The sequence below is a fragment of the Agelaius phoeniceus genome, chromosome 2 (genome assembly GCF_051311805.1).
Source record: "Agelaius phoeniceus isolate bAgePho1 chromosome 2, bAgePho1.hap1, whole genome shotgun sequence".
NCBI lineage: Eukaryota > Metazoa > Chordata > Aves > Passeriformes > Icteridae > Agelaius > Agelaius phoeniceus.
Genome location: NC_135266.1, coordinates 30,993,785 through 31,014,414, shown reverse-complemented (window position 1 = coordinate 31,014,414; position 20,630 = coordinate 30,993,785). Strand labels below are relative to the sequence as shown.

At 41.3% G+C, this 20,630-nt stretch overlaps 1 protein-coding gene across 3 annotated transcripts; it reads right to left on the bottom strand.

Annotated features, from left to right (window-relative positions):
* Positions 1–1,463: 1,463 nt before the first annotated feature.
* CHST10 (carbohydrate sulfotransferase 10) lies at positions 1,464–19,967 on the bottom strand. Of its 3 annotated transcripts, XM_077173414.1 has the most exons (7): positions 19,626–19,967; positions 18,056–18,191; positions 14,746–14,885; positions 11,896–11,993; positions 8,968–9,202; positions 6,651–6,756; positions 1,464–4,760 (listed from the first exon to the last, which is right to left on the bottom strand). In XM_077173414.1, exons 2-7 carry the CDS (start codon positions 18,103–18,105, stop codon positions 4,223–4,225), a joined length of 1,167 nt encoding a protein of 388 aa, XP_077029529.1. In that variant the 5' UTR covers positions 18,106–18,191; positions 19,626–19,967; the 3' UTR covers positions 1,464–4,222. The 3 variants fall into 3 exon arrangements, with proteins under 3 accessions (XP_077029529.1, XP_054484000.1, XP_077029528.1); XM_054628025.2 differs by lacking the exon at positions 18,056–18,191; XM_077173413.1 differs by lacking the exons at positions 18,056–18,191; positions 19,626–19,967 and adding an exon at positions 17,999–18,019.
* Between the last annotated feature and the right edge of the window lie 663 nt (positions 19,968–20,630).

The window sequence follows — 20,630 nt, the reverse complement described above, 5'->3', positions numbered from 1 at the left end:
AGGAAACCAAGCTGACAACTCAGCTGCACACAACTGCATTAAACGCACAAAAATAGAGATTTATACAAGGCAGCACCAAAGCTGGCTGCACACATCAGTGAGAGCAAAGTCACTCCTCCTCCAGGAGGGAGGCACTCCGTTCACCAGCCCAAGCACTGCAGGCTTTGCTGCTAATAGGATCATTTCCTTCTAAAACCTCCCCACGGCAGCAGCCCAGGAACACGCACAGATAACTCAGGCTGAAAGGGAATTTTCCACCAGCCACAAGCCTCCTTCTACCTTGCATAAATCTTCTCAAGCACAGGCCACAAAGAATCCACACCAGATCTGCAGATGACATGTAACAAGTAATTGGACACAATAAATCTCCAGCAACCAACTCCCATGTCAAGTTTCCTCTGCACCCTCACATTTCAAATAAGCACACGTTGACTTCACACCTCCTTCCAGGTCCCCTTCATGTTGCTATAACAAAAACTAGGATGGGGGCTTAGCATAAATCACTACAAGGCCATTAAGCTGAAAGATCATTCCCACTTTGTCAATTAAGAGATATCAGATACAGGCAGATACACTGACAAGACATCCTTTTTCATCTGAGAAAATAAGCCTAAGCAATCCCTATATAATCACTCTTTTTCTCAGCAAACTTTCTGGAGCACAGATAAGATCAAAGGCTGCTTTCCCAGCCAACAAAGTTATTAACACCTCAAGGAAAAAGTGATGTTGCACAAAAGCCAGAGCTGTCTGATGGCTTCCCTAATCTGAGGATGGAGACACAACAGAGCAGCAGGGAGCCTTACCCCCAGTACAAACAGGGCAGCGTTTGCGCATGAATCAGAAAACAACATGTTTTTTTGGGAAGAATACATAATTTCGAGACATTTTCTTTGACAGAACAGTTCCCAAAATAAAAAAAAAAAGCACATGTATTTTTAACTACAGAAAAACATCTTCATGGCACGCAATCAGAAAGCACAGCAGTGACAATGCACTGCGTGCTGAAGTTAAAAGGGGATAGGCATTACCCTATAAAAGTTGTTTCACAAGCAAGTGATTTCTGAATCCATTTTAACAAGACAAACCCTCTTACTCCCAAGATCTCAAAAAACCCAGTCAGCTCAATTTTATTAGGAACATGAAGATAACAGACCCATGCAACACAATCAATTTAATTTTTGTCTTAGCTGAGATAAGAGGCCAGACTGTAGGGAAGGGAGTCCATCAAAAATCAGGAGCTCCATATGAGCAGATACAGTAAAACTGTTTCCTGTCTGCACTTTTGCTAAAGTCAACATACAGTATGGATTCTCTGATGTACAAGGAGTGTTTTTCCTCCTATTTTCAAGAAAATTACTTCAACTCACTACCCCTTGAGTTTTCTTTGCAAAATGTGGTTAAAATGGGCCAAAGGATTCAAAAGCTGCTGAGGAGAGACAACAAAGAGACACAGATGCACAAAGTAAGGATGTGAATTTGTTTTCTGAAGCTGTAACAATAAAAAGAAAAGAGAAAGAATAATCTGGGCCAGCAGTTCCAAAAATATGACATAAATATCATCTGCAGTTTGAAAGTGGTATGCAAATAACATCTGAACAGCCAAATGATGTTTGTGCGTGCCACTGAGACTACATTTGTAAAAGCCTTGTGCAGAGTACAATCAAGCTGAAACAAACCACAAGCATTTAATTTATCATAACTGGCGTGGCAAGAGTCTCCTCCCTAACACAGCACACTCTGACTGTCCTGCCTGCACTGCACCAATTTTAGGAGAGTCCTACTACATCTGCCAAGGACCATCATGGTATACAAGTTTCCTCAAAAGATGTGCCAAAATTGCACTGTTGTTACTTTCATGTAAGGAAAAAAAAACAAACCCACGCTTCTAGAAAGAAAATATAGTTCAGGAACATATAACTGAATGGAGAAACTTCACATTTGAATTGAAGAAATGATAACATGCATTCCAGTTCCAGCCTGAAAAGATGGGAATGCAGAGATGGGAGAGGATTATACACCTCTGCCTAGGTCAGTCCATAACTCTGTTCAGAGCTCAGAACTCAATGCAGAGAAAGCTATCAGAAAAAAAATATTATTACTTAATATTTATGTAGCACTTTTCATCTGGCAATTTTTAAGCAAGCAATACATTAAGTAATTTACCAAGAAAAAGAAAAACATACATTGGCCTTCTGTGGGATCAGCAGCTTATACTTTCAGAGGAAAACAATTCTACTTTATTAAACTTTAAGGCCTGAATTTACTATACATTATTCACTGTTACATTTCAAATTGGCAGCAAGGTAATCAATCAAGTTATTAGCTCCAAAATGCATTTATCAGTGCATTTTGCTAAGTTTCCATATTAAGAAAACTACAGAAAAACTTGGAGCTGTTAACATCTTTTTATCATTGGTTAAGAACTACCAAGTTAGGGCACTGTAATTGTTAAAAAAACCAAAACAAACCAACCTGAAAAAATATCCTACCTTCCAACTTTGCCACCCTGGATTATTCTCTTGCTAACAATGCCCAGTTAATGATTCTTCTACTTTATTTCAGGTCATCTGTTGAGATCTTTCTGAAATAATTTTCACCTACAACAGGGCTTCTTGTTTGTGGGTAGCAGCACATGTCAGCTTGGCACAGCTTTCCTTTCACACAAGTGCAAGATGCTTCCTTGTGTTAATACAGAAAGCTATCAAAAACATACAGTGGCTGGATTTAAAAACAGATTCCATAGCACTGGCCATCATTAGCATTTCTAGCCAGCAACATTATGCTGATCTGAAAATAAATCTTTTGGGACAATGATTTCAAAAATACAGTTCACATGCTCACTGTGACAGAGCAATTCCTGTATTTCAGATATTTGGTCTATCTCTCTTCTGGCAGCACACTGATTTTTATTGCTGGTGAACTCAGACAAGGGACTGCTCTTTATAAGACAAAATACAAGCACAAGCAAATACGATGGCTGCATCCACTCAATTCATTCCTTTTTTTTTAATGCATTAAATGGGTACACAAATTTAGGCAACATTTAAACTTTTGGCAAATAGCTAATTTACCACATCAGTAACATAAATGTCAGTAATTTTTGACTTGGGACACTGTGGCAGTGAATCACCAGAAAAATCAGGGATTCATCTTGTCTCCTTCTCTCCTTTAGTAGTATGGAGATCAATATTCAGAGGGGGATAAACTTTCTGTTCTCTGAGGTACTGAACTGAGCAAGGCTGGATATAAGGAAAAGGTGGATCTTTAATCCAAGTAAGCAGCTCTTTATTATGACATCTTGCTTTTGTAACTTCTTTATTAATCTTAACTGTTAGAAGAAAAGACAAGTTAAGTTGCGTGAGAGCATCTTATTATTATATGTGCTCCCACAAATACAACTGATACTTTAAATTAATTTTCCTTAACAGTTTCCTTAGCAGTTTCATATTTCTTCTATGCTCCACTTGCAGCTGGTGTTCTCACATAACTTACATAGCCAGGAGTTAAATAATCTCTTGAAAATCAAAAGTAGAATTATGAGGCTCAATACACCAGTAGTAAATACAGTAAACACTTGACAAAAATACAGAGACAATTGGGATGTGGAACCAGTTCATTTTTGTACATCCCTAAAAGCATCTGTCTAATTAGGTTCATTTTTTGACAGACAAGAATGGGATTAGATCAGCATTATTGTAGCAGCCACATGACAGAACCTAGATGGTTATATTTGTCAAGCATTTAATTAATTTCTAGTCTTGTACTGGCCTCTCATTTACAAAGCTCATGAGAGACTACATGACTATCTCATGAGCAGGAATCATTATGTTTACCCATGTCAGGGTTAACCTACAGTGAAATTGTCACCTTTATAAATACTTAACATTTCAAAAATGGCATTCTGTCTGGGAGGAGAGGAAGATCCTAGCCCATTTGTTCTTCCTCCTTTTTCCTGAAGGGAGGAGGGGAGAAGTCAAATTCTGTATTTTAGATAACAGAGACATAATTCCTAACAGATTGCAATAATGTACTGAAAACATGATCAGGAAACAACAACTGTAAGCCCCTAGTTGTTCATATGACAAATATTTCACTGAAAAGTGGAGCAACATCAAAAAGCTAGAAAACAAATGGTCATTCTCAGCTCTGCCAGTGTTGCAGCTGGTATTCACACAGGATTAGATTAATCCATGAGACACTTTTTCAGATCTTATCCCAGGTGTCAGTTAAGCAAGAAATCAGGCTCACGATAACCGAAGAGTTTAAAATCGCCTTCAAATCGTGCATAGAGGCGTCTTATGTCTCTCTTGCTAATTCCTGAAAAATACCGCTCTACTTTTGTTCTGTTGTACACTGTTATGCCTGGGGGGATTGTGGGGTATGATACCAAGTGGTCTATGCCAGCTGCTTTCAAGATATATGGAGCATCGTCCTCCAGGGTCTCGTGGTGTCCGATCACACTGTATGTGATTTCACAGGGAGCACAAAGTTCCACGTATGTTACCCAGTGAATGATGTGGTCACCAAACTGAAGATCCAGCCATCGGTGATTAGGGTCCCCCAGGTAGCGCACAAAATCCTCAAACTGCAGCCCTTTGGTCTCTGTGCGGTTCTTCCTGTACTTACGGATGATGCCGGGAGCAATTTCATGCCGGTACCAAGGTTCAAATCGAGGATTGTGCACAAACTTGTCCTTAAACGCAGAAATAAGTCTTTCAAATGGATCTCTAACAATAAAAAACTTGAAGTATAAATTCAGTCTAAACAGAGGAAGAAAAAAATTAAATAATTAAGGAAAGTGTTTAGCATATACTTACAAAATGTACATGAACTCTGACCACCAACACAGCAACATGAATCTTAGAGCACTTGTATCAATATTATAATCAATGGGACTAAATACAATTTCTGTCTTCTTACTAGCAGTTTTTACATACAGGACAAAGAAGAAATAGTTAATACTAGTTTTCACATTTTATTCAAACTGGAGGAGTTTAGCTTATCTCAATCCATAATAAACAGGAGACAAAAGACACTGAAATTAAAGATATTTGTATTGTCATGTGATCAAGCTCAAAAAACCAAAATACATAACATGGAGAAGTTCTCCATATATGGACATGGAGAAAAGTGCATTGGTGCAGCTAAATGTATATAGAAGGCTTCATTTTTCACTGGCAGGCAGTTAGATAAATTGCTGCTTAAGTACAAAGAGGTTAAGAATAGTATTTTATTTTGATGTTTTGTCATGCTTTCAAATAACGGCTGAGAGTACCACTGAAACATGAGACCACAGTTTTCAACAGAATTTAATGTACTACTGTGATACAGTAATATGTAATATTCTGTAGTCAGATTATCTGTAGGAGGAATAAATTGAAAACAAAATCTATTTCAATCAATAGCTAAAAAAAGATATTGAGAGCCCAGTCTTCACTGAAATAAGGATGGATGGACTGGACATGGATAGACTCTTCAGCCTGTACACCACTTGCATCATACTTCAGATACTCCAGACTTACTCCTAGCCAGGCAGGGCTAGGTAGAGGTCAGCAAACTGAGTCAACAGATCCACACCATCCTGCTTTCCACACCTAAAACTCTGGTAATTTCAGATCCAAACCAAACCCATGTTACACACCTCCAGCATTGCTTCCATGCTGAGCAGAACACAGCAACCCAAACAATAATGGATTCAACTTCATATATCCTAACTAGGGCTTACCCCCAGGTGAACAGTTCCTTTCTGCAGGGCAACTCAGAGGGCGGGAAACAGATCCATGTTCTCAAGAATGCAGTGACCATATTTTCCTTTGCACAATATCAACACAATCAAGTGACCCCAATTCTCCAGGCACAGCTGTGATAAATGTCCTTGTGCCACTGCATGCAACAAAAACCCTTGGGCTGAGCTCTACCAACACGTGACACATGTATAAAGGACTGATTCATCAGAATGGTGCAATGCACACAAATCCATGCAAGAACAGGCTTACAAGTGTCCACTGTCATCCTATGTCCTGTTCTCTCCATGCTGCCACACCTTACAGGGATTATATATGGCATAGGCTCTCATAGAGATGAGAGCAGGCACAGTTAAAAATCTAGCCAAAGTAATGTAGAAGTTCTATTGCAGAATATTTTTTGGCTCTGAAAATAACCAGAAGCACTTAAACAGGAAAACAAAGTGGTTCAGCTGAATGGAAAATATTCTGGGGCTAAGAAGCACTAACAATTTAAATCTAACCAGCTCAGTCCCAGTAAGTCAGTCTGCTGCAACGACAATCTTACCTGTAGGCAGTAAGGTTTACCCTATGAGACATCAGGATGGGCTGTCCAACTAAACCTTCTGTTCTGAAGGTCAGCTATCTAACAACTAGGTAGGCATTGAATTACTGAAACCTTATGTGCCAAGGAGTTGGTTGGCTCACCTAACTATATCACAAATGACACTGGTGCTCTCCTTCAAAGCCAGTAGGAAGGCAGATACAGCAACATCTGTGAGGATAACAGAATAGTGCCACAATACAAATGGTGGAGCAGAAACCCTGCTGCCCTCAGTTTCAGACACAGACTTCAGCTGTGCCCTTGATTGCTCATAACACCACTGACCTCAAACCCCTCCCACACTCACTGGCAGGGCCACTTACCGTTTTTTAATTTCAGAGTCACTGAAAGAGGACAAGCGTGGAAGGCCATTCTTCTCATGATCATGTACAATGTTTTCTGGGATCTCTTCTATGGAAGAAAATGCTCCTGGACAAATCAAAATGAGAGAGCAAGTGATTCATTCAAGGGGAAAAAAAACAGTGAGTATGAGCAAGCATGTATGGCTGACAGTTTTATGTCTTTGTCTTTTCTTTATTTTTACCATTTAAAGTTACTATGTTCAAAACTGTTAAATTATGAGAGATTCTGACTGCAAAGCTGAAAACTGTTAAAATTCTTCAGGGTATGTGACATCAAGGTCCAAGACCAAACGGCCACAAAATTCTCAGAAAAGCATATTATGCAAATTTAATCAGCAATTATGTCTAAGCCTGTAACTCCTCACATGTCAGTGTCCCCATTCTCTTTCCCTCTGCCTGCACACACAAATGGAGGAAGACTTTCAGGATTAACTCAGAAGAAGGAACCAGTTTTTTTTGGCTGAGCTTCAACCACCAACAAAAATAAATGCTATGAGCTGCTTTTGGAACTGGTTCAATGCAAAAGTACTTTGCTTTCAGGATCCATAAAGTTTTTTTAACAAGTATGCTGTGCTGAAACAAAAATTCCAATCAGAGAATACTCCACAGATTAAAAGGCACTAAAATTAACAACATAAGTCTCCAGACACTCATTTCTGAAAGCACATGAGCTGACGAGAAAAATAACGTCACTTAACTCTGCTGCATTCATTTTAGTATCCTGATCCTGGAAGGTTTTATGACCTTGAGAAACATCTCATGTGGCCCCCTGGGCTTTAGGCATAAGCCTTCACACAACAGCATCGTTTCAGAACATCAACCTGCAACAAGCACAGGGTGCTACAAAACAAGCCTGTTAAGTGAAAGCCTCTACAGCCTTCTCATTTCCAGAACTCAAGTGAATAATACACACCACTCAGCTGCTCAGTTTTTCAATTTTCTTTTTCCTGGAGGGGGCAGGGGTGAGGGGTGGGGACTGGGGTTGTATTTTATCAGTTTCAGGTTTTCAATTGTATTTTTTGGTACCATAGGTGAATCACATGTGGACAACAGATGTCAGATGAGACACCTCACAGGACATAGACAGTACAAGCAGTAGCAGAGTTAGCTCCCCCACAGTGCCATAGCTGCATTTCCCCCTCCTGAACCTCCAAATACCACTTAGGTATTTGGGCATAAATTATTCCCCTCATGTATCAGCCCTGCCTTCTGAAACTACCCAAAGAGGAGAAAGTTAGGTCAACCACAGCAGGAGCCTTCATCAGCAGACACCAGTGCACTGGCAGCTTAAGGAAAAAAAGACCATATTTATGTGGAAGCAATTTTCTATCATTATCCAAGATGACAGAACCAGGAAACTCAAGGTGAAAAGTTCTCTGCTGCTAAGACATGAGTTATCCTCCACTCAGCATAGCCAATACATGCCTGCCCATTCTGAGGCATTCTTTGCATATTATCTCTCAAATGCTGCTAAGAGCAGGTACTTCCAATGCCCTCATGCAGTTCCATATTTAGTACTTTGAGTGTTGCTTTCATAGGTATTGAGAAACATGCATACACATAGGTATGTGTGTATCTTTGCTGGATTTTTAGCTCACATCCATAGATCAAGGATGAAATTAACATTAAAGTTTTTAATGTTAGTACTGCTTGCTAGAAAAGCTTTGCTGAGGGACACAGCTCATTTGCTACTTTTTCAAACACACTTGTCTCTTTGTTCCTTCTTTCACCATCTTTTATAACATACCTTTGGTGACCAAACTATAGTGTTAAGCACCTCAGAATCTTTGTAACTCTTAAGATGGTTCACTGACAGAACACACACAAGATTTCAGCAAGGCCAAGAGTAGCTGCCAAGTTTTAACTGGCTTTCTTCATGGCTAAAATCTCTAGTTAAGTCACTGGCCTTGAGCCAGAACTATAATATTATTATTACTTAGCAATTATAATACCTTTTCATACACTTTCAAATTCTATAATTTAGTTCACCCTTTCAAAGATAAGAAACCTACCTACTACATGCATATGGGTACTCTGTCATGACTCATCTTTAGAGCCAAGTAATAACAATACTTATTTTTACAGAAAGAACAGATCTCATTTTAAGGGGATGTTTTGAAAGGACAAGAAACAACTGTGATAAGTGAAAAGCTGAAATTAAGTATCAGTGTACAGAAATGCAGAAAGAATCCATTTCAGTTACCCCAGTTAGAACAATTCCATTTCCTTCTCCTCCTCCTCCTCAAAGAAACCCACACACCCACAGAAAAGCAGATACCATTTAAAACGATCAAGACTTTTTTCCACTGAGTGTTGCCCACTTTTGGCGTCTGACAAAACAGGATCTTGTGCTTGTCACACACAAATATTCGGTCCAAGACGAATTTGGAAACTGCAGTATGAGAGAGATCTCTCAATGCAGTGTCTTTGCAGACATTCCTGAGAAGCTCAAGTCTTTCCATATGAACCAGGGGTTGGCGGATCAGATTTCCTGAAAATGCTTTTCCAGTTGGCTTTATGAAATGCAGAGGAGAAAGAAAAAACAAAAGTTAAAGACTTTAGTTCTCAGATCAAATTATGAAGTAGAAAAATCCCCAAACTATGCACCCTAATGACTCCCAGATTAAAACATTGCTATGTATTAACTAAAGGAGTAGCCAACAGTTTGCTTCCTGTGCTGCTGCTGTACTTTGGTTCAGCTCTTAAGACATTACATGGTAGTACGTACAGTAGTAAGAGCTTTTCTATACAACAATTTAAGTCTGTTGCACAGCAGCAGAGCCTTATCTGTGTGGATAAAGCATGCCTTGATCAAATACTGGAACTCCCAAAGAATTTCAACAACCTGTAATCAAAGCTTCTGAGAGGTTAGGACAGGAATTCCAACATAAATTATGCTTTAAGCTCTGAGAAGATGGGGCTGACCCATGGTGTGATTCTTGGGAACGTCCTGTGCAGGCTAAGAGTTGGACTTTATGATCCTTGTGGATCCTTTCCAACTCAAAATATTTTGTGACCCATCTGGCTGGGAAAAAATTTAGGATCAAAGTTCTGTGTTGTTGTGTTGTTCTCTAGCACCTGTAGGCATCCAGTGTTTCCATTTATCCAAGTTGAAATAAAATCAGGTAAATAAAAATGTGAACATTGAGCATCAGTGTGACAAACAAAAGAAGTATCAGGATACCTCTCCCCAAAAATGAATGAGCTGTTTCACATGTCTCATTTTTCTGAGACTAAGAAAGGAACCACAACCACCTGCCTCACAACTAGTGGAGTGAGAGGAAAAAGGAGATTCTCTAGTTAAGGGGTGATAGGAAAGTTTAAATTTCTACTGACAAATTTTCACCTTTTCAATAACTGAATGGCAATCCCCAATATCAATACAGACTAGGGGATGAACTGATTGAGACCAGCCCTGCCAAGGACCTGGGGATACTGATGAGTGAATTGGATTTGTGCTGGCAGTGTGTACTTGCAGCCCAGAAAGCCAACTGCACCCTGGACTGCATAAAAAAAGCACAGTGGCCAGCAGGTGAAAGGAAGGGATTCTCCCTCTGTACTCTGCTCTACTGCCACCTGGAGTGCTGCACACATCCCTGGGGCCCAGCACAGGAAAGACAGAGACCTGTTAAGGGAAGGTCCAGAGGAGGCCATGAAGATGGTCCAAGATGGAGCACCTCTCCTATGAAGACAGGCTGAGACAGCTGTGGCTGTTCAGCCTGGAGAAGAAAAGGCTCCAGGAAAACTCACTGCAGCCTTTCAATACTCACAAGGGGTTTGTAAGAAGGACAGACTTTTTACCAGGGCCTGGAGTGACAAGACAGGGGTAATGGTTTTCAACTGAAAAAAAATAGGTTTAGACATTAGGAAGGAATTTTTTCCTATGAGGGTGGTCAGGCACTGGAACATGTTACCCAGAGAAGCTGTGGATGGCCCACCCCAGAAATGTTCAATGCCAGGTTGGATGGGGCTCTGAGCAACCTGGGCTAATCAAAGGTGTCCCTGTCCATGGCAGAGGGCTTGGAACTAGACCATCTTCAACAGTCCCTTCCAACTCAAACCATTCTGTGATTCTATGATTTTAGGTACAGTGTCCAAGCTACAGATGGAAAAGGAATTATTTTACTTTTGTCCCAACCTTTCTAAGGAAAAAAAAAAAATCTGCTTTTTCTGTTTCTTATTCTTCTCCAATACCCCCTGCTCAGAATGTAATCTGAACAGTCTGTCAGATTATTTTATTTGTCCAAACAATTCTTTCTACATGTAACCAAAATTAATGTTGTTACTCTACATTTCATGCTGTCAGGAAGTCAAGAGGGAATTGTTTTAGATCCAGAAACCTTATTATCCTCTTCCATACTAGTAAAGAAAGCTAATAAAATTATCTCTATATAGATCTACCTTCCATTTAACAAAGTGTTTTTCCCAAGTATTTTGAAGGTAACTTAAATTTTATGCTTTTGAAAAATGACACCAAAAAGAATCATGCTTATACAGCTAACCTACCTTCCATGCTGCATCACAAAAATACTTTAAAGACAAGATGAGTTATGTACTAATGCAAAAAAAAAAAGAATTTGATTTATCGCACTCTGCAACTGCTCTCAAATTTACATTTGTATAAAGGATTTTCAGAGTTCCGTAGTCGATTTGTTGAAAGCACAGAGCTATGCATCTAAAAGATCAACTGGTATTGACTACTATTGTGTTCATGTTCTACTTTGGAAAAATGCTGAAATGTGAAACACAAAGAGCACAAAATACGAAGAAGAAATTGACAGTGATAAAAAGAAACAGAGAGATTGGGCAGAAATCTAAGAGAATAGCACAGACACAGGCTTGCCCTCAACAAGCACAAACCTGATCACTATGGCAAGACAGAACACAAGTAATCCAAAACTGGGCCATTACATTAAAAAGGCTAACAAAAACGACTGTCCTGACTTGATAAAGGAGCACTGTAACAATTTTCTCCTAGAAATGGAAACACATTAAGTTGAATCATTCAGATGAAACAAGACAGCAGATTACCGTAACAAACCAGCTTTGTGAAGTTAAAATGAATTCTGTCGCCTCTATCTAAATAGAACAGTCTGAATAAATAATTCCTGTCTAGCAATTCATCTGAACAACAGGAAGCCCTTCCTTAATCTCTTCTTTTCTTCTACTTTTTAATACACATAACCTTTATCTCAAGAGTATGCACCTGGAATTCTTGAGGCCAATGTTTTTCCTGTGGCACATGTACCTCCTCCACTTTTGTCACAGCTGTCAGAATCAATGGCTCTTGCTTGGAACCATAGCCTGAAGAAGGGAGAGAGATAACAGCATTACAGAAGGTGAGGGGAAAGAAACTATTTCTGCTTTACAACTAAAACACATGAACTTTACTTTCTGTATTAACCTTACAAAACACTAGGATTTGTTTCCACATGGAAAGGTACTAGACAAGACAGATACAGACAATGAATATTTTAAAGGATGTACTCTGGGAATTTTGGATGCAACTTCATTTGAGTTTTATCAAAGAAACATACCCATTATATTTTACTTGGCTTTTTTGTTTGTTTTCTTTGCTTTTTTCTAAAAAGTGTGCAGAGATATCAAAGTCTTGAATCCAAATACCTCAATTGATAGATAATTTGGTATAACTATATGGACTTGTGCATAGGAGATTTTTATTTTTCAATGAACTTGCCAAAGCATGTCCAAATAAAAAACTTAAATCTATCAGGTTCCTCTCTCCCTTTATACTAGTAAAAATGTTTCTTCTTTTGTAGACTATTAAACTTACAAGAAGAAGTGTCATTATGGACATCCTTTTATTTCTGTGGTACTCTAAGTAAGCACCTATAATCAACAATAAATAAAGATCCCCTTCTTCCTTTATTACTGGACCGATAGCCTTCTTTAGAGATTCTCATAACAACAAATTCTGCTTTTTTTTTTGTGATTTTAGGACAGCTAGTAGTTTGAGACCAAATTAAAGCATGTAAGAAAGAACCCTTTTCATCTTTTGCATTTAGTATGGTACAAAAAAACCCAAAAAATAGCACATGGTTTTAGCTTTAGTCTACACAGTGCAGAAAAATCAAAAATAATTTGAAGCAGCTTTCCCTAACTACAAAGCAAAAAGAACATGTTTTCTCCCTGAAAATTTATTTCCATCCATATTGGATTACTTTTCCCTTCATATAGATTCTTCTATGAATAATGTTTCCTCATCTGTATCCACAGGGGCTTACTGTTTCATGGTTGAGAAAATGTGAGCACTGCCTATGCCCTTTTCTTCAGGGAGTACTCTACTCTGCCTACACTGGATTTTAACAAAGGGCACGCATGGAAAAGCAAGTTAAAACTGAAAGCAATGGAAGCATTCAAGCATTCAGAAACTGTAACTGTTGCTGTGCACAGACTTGCTTCATGGTGTTCTGTAAAATACAAGTAATCTGATTCAGTGCAAGAGCAGCTAAACTATTTTTTCACTATCATTGTGTAAAAGCATGCCTGTAGATGCTACTAGGAATGATGGACAGAAACTTGCTCCTTAAGAAGTTCCTATTGCTCATGCACCCAAGACATCAGTAAAAGGCTTAAACAAAAGAATATTGATTCATTGAGCATCTGCTGGTTTTATTCCATCTGCTAGGAAGACACATCCAAAGAAGAAAAATTTCTGACAAGTTATATTTTATTAAGTCTAGAAGAGCTTCTCCAGGATTTGCCATCCTGTTTGGACTTCCTCCAAAATTCTGTTGGTATAGTCAAAGTATTTCCCTCAATCAGTTTTATTACAAACACTCCAACACATATTACACTTAACTATAGTCATGCCTTTGCAGGAAAAGCTTAAGAATTTATGTATCATCTGCTCAGAGAACTATTCAAAAGGACTGGAAGATTCAGCATTGAAAATAAAAAGAAAAAACTTGGCAAGCCAAGATAATAAAAAGCAAATAAATGCAAAGGCTATGCTCTAGCAATTATTATTTTTAACTACATTTTAATTTTCCTGAGAAATTCTGATGAAAAGAAACACCCAAACAATACCTGAGCTGGGAAACAAGAGTTGGCATAAAGTGAAATACTGGAAGATATAACTAATAACATAAGACTAGCTGATTTGCAGATGCACCAGGACAGAACAGCTGGGTCCAAGGAAAGCTAAGTTAGTCCACATTTCTCCTCTGTAAGACTTGCTGAATAAATCTTCACATAGATGCATATTATTTATAAAGGTACACCTAATGTATTTATCCATTATCTAATTATTGAAAAACACAGCACAAGTGTCAATGCTTCAAAAGTTACATATTTTTTGCATGTCTTAGGAAGATGCAGAAACAGATCTCATGAGACTCAAAGTCACATAATCACCTTCACCCAAAGCTCTCTGTAGGGTGGCTTTGTAAGAGCAGCTTCCCAGCAGACACAAAAGTAACATGCTGTGTGGTGTCATCAAATGGCTTAAATTCCTCATCATCTTAATAACATCTCGGCTACTTAAGCTGAGCAAAAGCCTATAAGCTGTTTACAAGTCAAATAGCAGGGGATAAAACTGATTGCAAGAAGCAGGCCAGAGGTGGCTAGGCACAGTGCATTGCAAATGAAATAAAACTTTCCACAAGTTTTACATAATGCCCCAGCCACAAGACAAGCAGTGACAAAAAGACAGAAACTAGTATCATGTGAAATGAACTCTTCAGTACCCTCTGAGTCTCTTCTGACTTTAAACAGGTAATAGTGCTCTGTTGTTTTTGCACATAACGATACTGAAACTAAACATAATTGAAAAAGCAGACCTGCCAAGACAGTACTGCCAAACACGATCCCTTCTGTTCTTAACCACCAAAAAAATCTCCTGTGATGTTAGATTTGCAGATTTCTAGCAAGAAATGGAACTATCAGCACTGTCACTTCCAGACATTTAGTTGTTCTGTTCTCAGTCCTACTGAAGAAGAGATAACATGCCAAGAGCTACTTTCATAGAAAAGAATATTTTTGTGAAGCACTATTCAATTTTCTGTTTCACATCAAACATTAAAGCTGAACTTACCATCTGGGTCTTTAAAAGTCAATGTGATAAACTTGCTAGCAACCATGAACATGAATATCACCCAAAAGCATGCAGCTAGCAGCAGCCACTGGTGGTGCATGTTGTCAGCATGCATGTGAGCCATATAAAGTTGGCACTTCCTGTTTGAAAGAGAAAACATTGACACATTAATTATTTTTGTTACAGTTTAGAAAAAATACTTTCCATTACCAAAAATAAGAAACTTTAATATGTATGTGTGTCATAAAACATAGCAGTAGATTCCACGTTTAACTTTTTGTCCATTCAGCTGTATTTTTAAGCAACATTAAGGCTGAGACAATGTAACTACTGGCTGCTGTCAAAGTGAGGCTTCACTCCTTCACCCGTGTGAACATTCCCCCCTTCTGCTTGTGCTGGGAATAGCACTGTCTGTCTGACTGCTTGGGGAGATAGATCAAAACCCCCATTTTTAAAAAAAAGGGTTTATTTTTTGATTCAGCTTAGCAAGACAACCCATTGTAGGAGAGGAAGAGATACTGAAGAAAGCTGTGCTCTCAGTGGTGTACCATTAACACTATACTTGGTTATCCCAAGCCAGCTTATGACATATAACATGGACTCTTCCCCTGCCCAGCCCACAGAAATTACAGGCTGGAAGCTACCAAGCTGGAACACTAAGCTTAAACTGACCAAATATTTTTCAGTTTCCTTGCAGCATTGCCTACTACTTGTAGCTCTATCCCTGCAGGTAAGCCTCAAAGAGAACTTCCTCAGGAGTGCAAGAAGGGTTACCCAAACAATTGAGATTGCAGTTTTAATGTGCAGAGAAACCACCCACAGCAACTGACTCAATACACGCAGTTCTGTCCTGATTTTTGAAACTGCTATCCTAATAATTTTTTTTCTATGGCTGTAAGATTAAATATAAGGAAACCAATAATAAAAGAGATTGAAGTTCCCAGCCACTAAGAGAAATGGAAAATTTTAGGCTGTATCTTTAGCTGAATTTCCAACTTCTGATGGGCAATACACATGGAGGTAGACACCAGGTATCTATGAAAGCTCCATTGCAAATAAAAAAATAACCCACATCCAAAACCTACAAAAGTACAGCACTATTATCTCTACTGGTGCTGGACAGATAAGACACCTGAGGGGCTGAACACAGGTGCTGAAAAGAGTGAATGCTTCCTTTTGAGAACACATGCAGCACAACATTCAAGCATTTAACCAAAGAGGATCTAATACAAAAATCTCATACAATGACATCCTCACAACAATCCTGTAATTAGCAATAGGATCAAACTCAGTCCTAAAGTAGCCACATGCAACTTCAATGAGAGTCACATCTGCATGGTTTGTGATCACAATTTCTATGCTGGCATTTAAGTGAATTGCCAAGGAATACAAGAAATGCCCTCATTCCCAGTTATGATGCAAAAAAATGTTAGTTAACACTTCTAAGGGAGTGTTTATTAAGTTTCTCAGTCATATACCGGTATTCCACTTTCTTCATTCTCATAAAATTTCAGTAACAGAAGTAAGCCTGGTTTTGATGTTGTTTCAGCATGTCCACCTGCAACATCACTACTACTGCTACAGGTGCCAATGCTTTTCCAACTAGCCTTTGCCTTCCAGCAATGCAAATGTTTCCAGGAAGAATTCTCTCTAAAGCTGACAGCAGTGAACCATCTTCAGGATATGCTGAAAACCTGTGCAGGCAGTCAAACAGTTCAAAACAGACTTGGGACCCAAATTATGTATGCAAAAATGGGTAAGAGGACAAAAAGAACTGAATTTCTCCAGTTAAAGGGAAAAAAAATTAGCTAGGATGGCAGTGTTCAGGCCTATTTCTATCTATTTCCTCATTTTTCAGTTTGGTTTCTGAAAGTTTCTTTCTTTCCCCCCTCTTCTTTCATAAGTCCATTTTTAAGTACTTCTAAAAACACCACACCTAGGCATCAACTGTCTTTTGAACAACTATGGGTGCTGTGACCTCCATCAAGACAATGTTTCTCATCTGGTTTTTGCTGCAATTCCCTGGCTGACAACTGATCATGGAACATCCCAAACATGTTTATTCTTCATGTTCTGGAAAGCTGTTGACCAGAAAATACAAATATCATAGGAATTCCATCAGACTGGCCTCTTTTCAGCTAAGTACTTGAAAAGTTATTCCCACTCTAGTGTATCACTACACTAGTGCAAGCCTGCCCTAAGATACATGCTGAAAAGCACCAGGTCTCAAAGGTCCTCATTTTTCAGTCTGCCATGAAATGCATCGTATTCCACTTAAGCACTGAGATTTGTTACCTTTACTCTCAGACACTGCATTTATTTCCAGCTCCCACAGAAGACAAAAAATCAGATCTGATATCAAGACATAGAACTGTAGCAATGACATTTTTTACTTTTTAGGTAGCTCTGCTAAAACCATGAGACCTGTTCAACATCCAAAGCGCTGAATGCAGCAGACTGACAGAAGCTTGCAGAGAACACTCTGCAGGAGGAAAATCTCTAACAATCAGCTATGGGCTTTTCAGAGGTATAATGAAAAGTCTGGGCCAAACCTCTCTGCCCAACTCAGTATATTTGTCCTACATAAAGCAGGGTAGAAAGGCCTCCAACATTCATAGCATCCCTGCTAGTCTGCTCACTTCCATAACAGTGATGGATGCACACCATTCAGTAAGGACTATTGATCTATATCCCCTTATGTAATTCATGTATTGGATTTCTAAGAAATTGTGTTAAATCCCATGGGAAATGCAGTTGCTTTGTGCTCTGACCTGAATGCAGTTAGTGGAGAGAGGACCCTGCTGCCAGGTCCTGTGCTGTAGGGACAGGAGAACATTTCAGCCAGTCACCTACAAGCAATTCTCACCTTAAGGAAAGGCTTAGAGAGCAGGAAGGGGTCAGAACTGCAGCCCCATCCATAAGAAGCACCTCTTTTACCCTTAAAGACGTGGAAGCTGAGAGGAAAACATTAGCAGTTTTGTACACTCTTCTTTTTTTAATGTGCACATGAAATCTGCAACCATACTCATGAATGTAAGAGTCTTGTCAGAGGATCTGTCATAATGTAATTATGATATTACTACACTGTTACTTCCAGCATCCTAAAGTACATCTGCATCAGCAGCTCATCACTGATCTCAAGAAGCAAAGCTGTTCAAAGTTACAGACAGGAATACCTCAACCATTATGCTCAAATGCAACAATCAGTACTTTTTAAAAAAGTAATGTGTTTATGTTCTTTCTCTGACTCTACCTTAATATTTTTGTTGTTTTCACATAGGGCAATTGCATTTCATGTTTCATCTCTAACCTTGCTGCATTTCTGTTGCCTCTCCTGCACTTATTTTCTAGTAAATACATGTAATAGCTTCTGGTTTTTCTCTTTAAAAGGCTCCTTCAGCTCCCAAAAGAGTCTTCTATTTCTGGTTGTCTAAAACACAATTTTTCTTTACAAGTAGACAAAAGCAAGAAGTATGTTGAAGGTTTAGTCAATTTTCTCACAATGAAATAGCTCTCTGGTTAGTTTCTCCCTCTTATTGCAATTCTACACTTTTTAGAAGCAAGAGATCTCAAAACTCCTGTCCCCACCCATTCCTCTGTCCTTCCCTCTCAGTGCTACCACAAAGGCAAACTGTCACATATCCCTCAGATTAGCCAGATGTAGGGTTTTGCATGAGAAAAAAGGGGATCACCAACACACAACACAAACATGAACCAAAGATCAAGACACAGCATAGCAGGCTTGACCCGAAGCCCACAAGTAACCTGCTACCTCGAATAAACACTCACTCTTTGCAGAAGACTGCTGTCTTCAAGTGAATGATGGGACAAAGGGCAAACAATGTAAGCAGCATTAAAACTCAGTGCACAGTCTCTGGCTCTGCAGCTTATGCTGCCTGCACAGGGGCTCTTTGGCAGGACAGTCCCTGCACGCATCCTCAATGGCAGTGACACGCCAGGAGGCTCCAACTCCCAAGTGCTTGCCCATCAGCACATGATGACTCACATCACTGGAAATGGAACTGGTAAGGAAGGCAAAGCAACAGCTAAGTGGGACAACCTACTTCATTTTCACCAATGCTTTCTTTGTGTTATTTTACAGGTAAGAAAATCTGGCCAATTTGTTCTGCTTTAAAAAAATTCAGACTAACATATATCACAGACGCTCCTTTGGCAAGTTGCGTGGCGCTACCAAATGCTCTAGCACACATCGTAACAGGCTGGTTCTCTCATAAGGCTTGCCTCCTCCCGAGGGCACTAGCAGGCCTGCGTGTCTGCTCCTCCAGCTCCCGCTGGGGCCCGGGGCGCTCCCTGCGCACGCAGTTCACCTGTCAGCGGGATGTGCGCCCCGAACCAGGGCAGCAGCAGCGCCGGCACCGCTGCGTGACCCGCCTGGGCCCGGGGCAGGCCCCGCGTGCACCCGTCCCGCGGCGCCGGGCTGGGCCGGGACCCTGCGTGCCCTCCGTGCCCGGTCTGACAGACAGCAGCTCCGCTCCAGCGGGCACCCCACGCTCCTCGCTGCTGGGAACGGCAGCGTCCAGGCTTCCTGGGTGCTCCATTCATTCCGAAAGCCCAGAGCGGTCCCGGCCAAGAACAGGGGACATGGCCGTGCTCTGACCGGCAGGGGACGAGCCGAGGCAATGCCCAGCCCCAGTCCCAGCCCTGCTCCGGGCGCAGGGACCTTGGATGAACCGACATAAACTTTTCCCGTTCTGGAGGGAAGCTGGGCGGGCTTCCCCTCACCCGGCAGAGACGTACAACCCATGCCCGCAGCGCCCGCTGGCATCCCCGCCCGACCCGGGGTGCCGGAGGAGCCTCTGTCCTGGGCCGGCGGCCGCCAGGCCTCCCCCCGCGGCCCGGCCCGGCCCCTCCCCGCTTACCGGCCCTCCAGCGCCGCTGCCCACAGCCCCGGCCCGCGGCGGCGGGCTCCCGCCTCACTCGGCGGCACGGCCGGCCCGCTCGGGCGGCCCCGGCTGCCGGCGCATCCCCCCCGCCCGGCTGCGGGCGGCGGCGGCGCCTCCCCGGCCCCGCTCAACCCCTGCCGCCGCCGCCCGGCCCTGCCGCCGCCGCCTCCATCTCCTCCCGGGGCCGCGGGCAGGCCCCAGCCCCGCCGCCGGGAAGGGGAGGAAGGTGAAGGCCGCCGCGGGGACGGCCCGGTTCGGCTGCGGGAAGACGCAGCGCCGCACCCGGCCGCCCGAAGGCGGGAGGGAGGGAGGAACCGAGGGCGGGCTGGGCAGCTCTGCCCTCCCCTCCCCGCCCCGCCTCTCCCCTCCTTCCCCTCGAGCGGGGCTTTCCAGCCGGACTCGCGAGTATGCACTTGTGTACGTGTGTTTGGGTTGTTACGTTTGGGTTTTTTAACTGTTCAAATATCTTCGTAGGTCACTAACGCTCGTGTTTAAGAAAAATATATGCATCTGGAAATTACAGAATCATTTATGTTGGAAAAGACCTCTAGGATCTTTGAGTCCAACCGCTCCCCCAGCGCTGCCAAGGGCACCACTAAACCATGTCCCCAGGGGTCACATCCATGTGGTTTTTGAACCCTTCAGGAAGGTGATTCCACCGTTGTCCTTGGCAGCCTGTGCCAATGCTTGACAAACTTTTCATGAAGAAATTTTCCCAAAAACCTGACCTAGATCTCCTTTGGCGCAACTTGAGGCTCTTTCCTCTGGTCCCATCACTTGCTACTTGGGACATGAAATCGGTCCTCGCCCGGCTACAACCTCCTGTTAGGGACTTGAAGAGATCAATAGGATCCCTTTCCATGTGATTCTTCCTCCCTCATGTTTCTCCAAACACCTCTTACTGTTCCATTTTCTGAAGCCCATCATCAGGCAGGAAAGTTGTCCTTGGTCAGGCAGGAATGAAACAATTGAAACAATCTT

Coding starts and splice junctions, on each gene's coding strand:
- CHST10 (XM_077173414.1), bottom strand. CDS start 18,105: ATGTATTTACTAGAAAATAAGTGCAGGAGAGGCAACAGAAATGCAGCA. Junction 11,994..14,745: donor GACTTTTAAAGACCCAGATG/GTAAGTTCAGCT, acceptor TCCCTTCTTCAG/GCTATGGTTCCAAGCAAGAG. Junction 9,203..11,895: donor ATTGGCCTCAAGAATTCCAG/GTGCATACTCTT, acceptor CATTTCATAAAG/CCAACTGGAAAAGCATTTTC.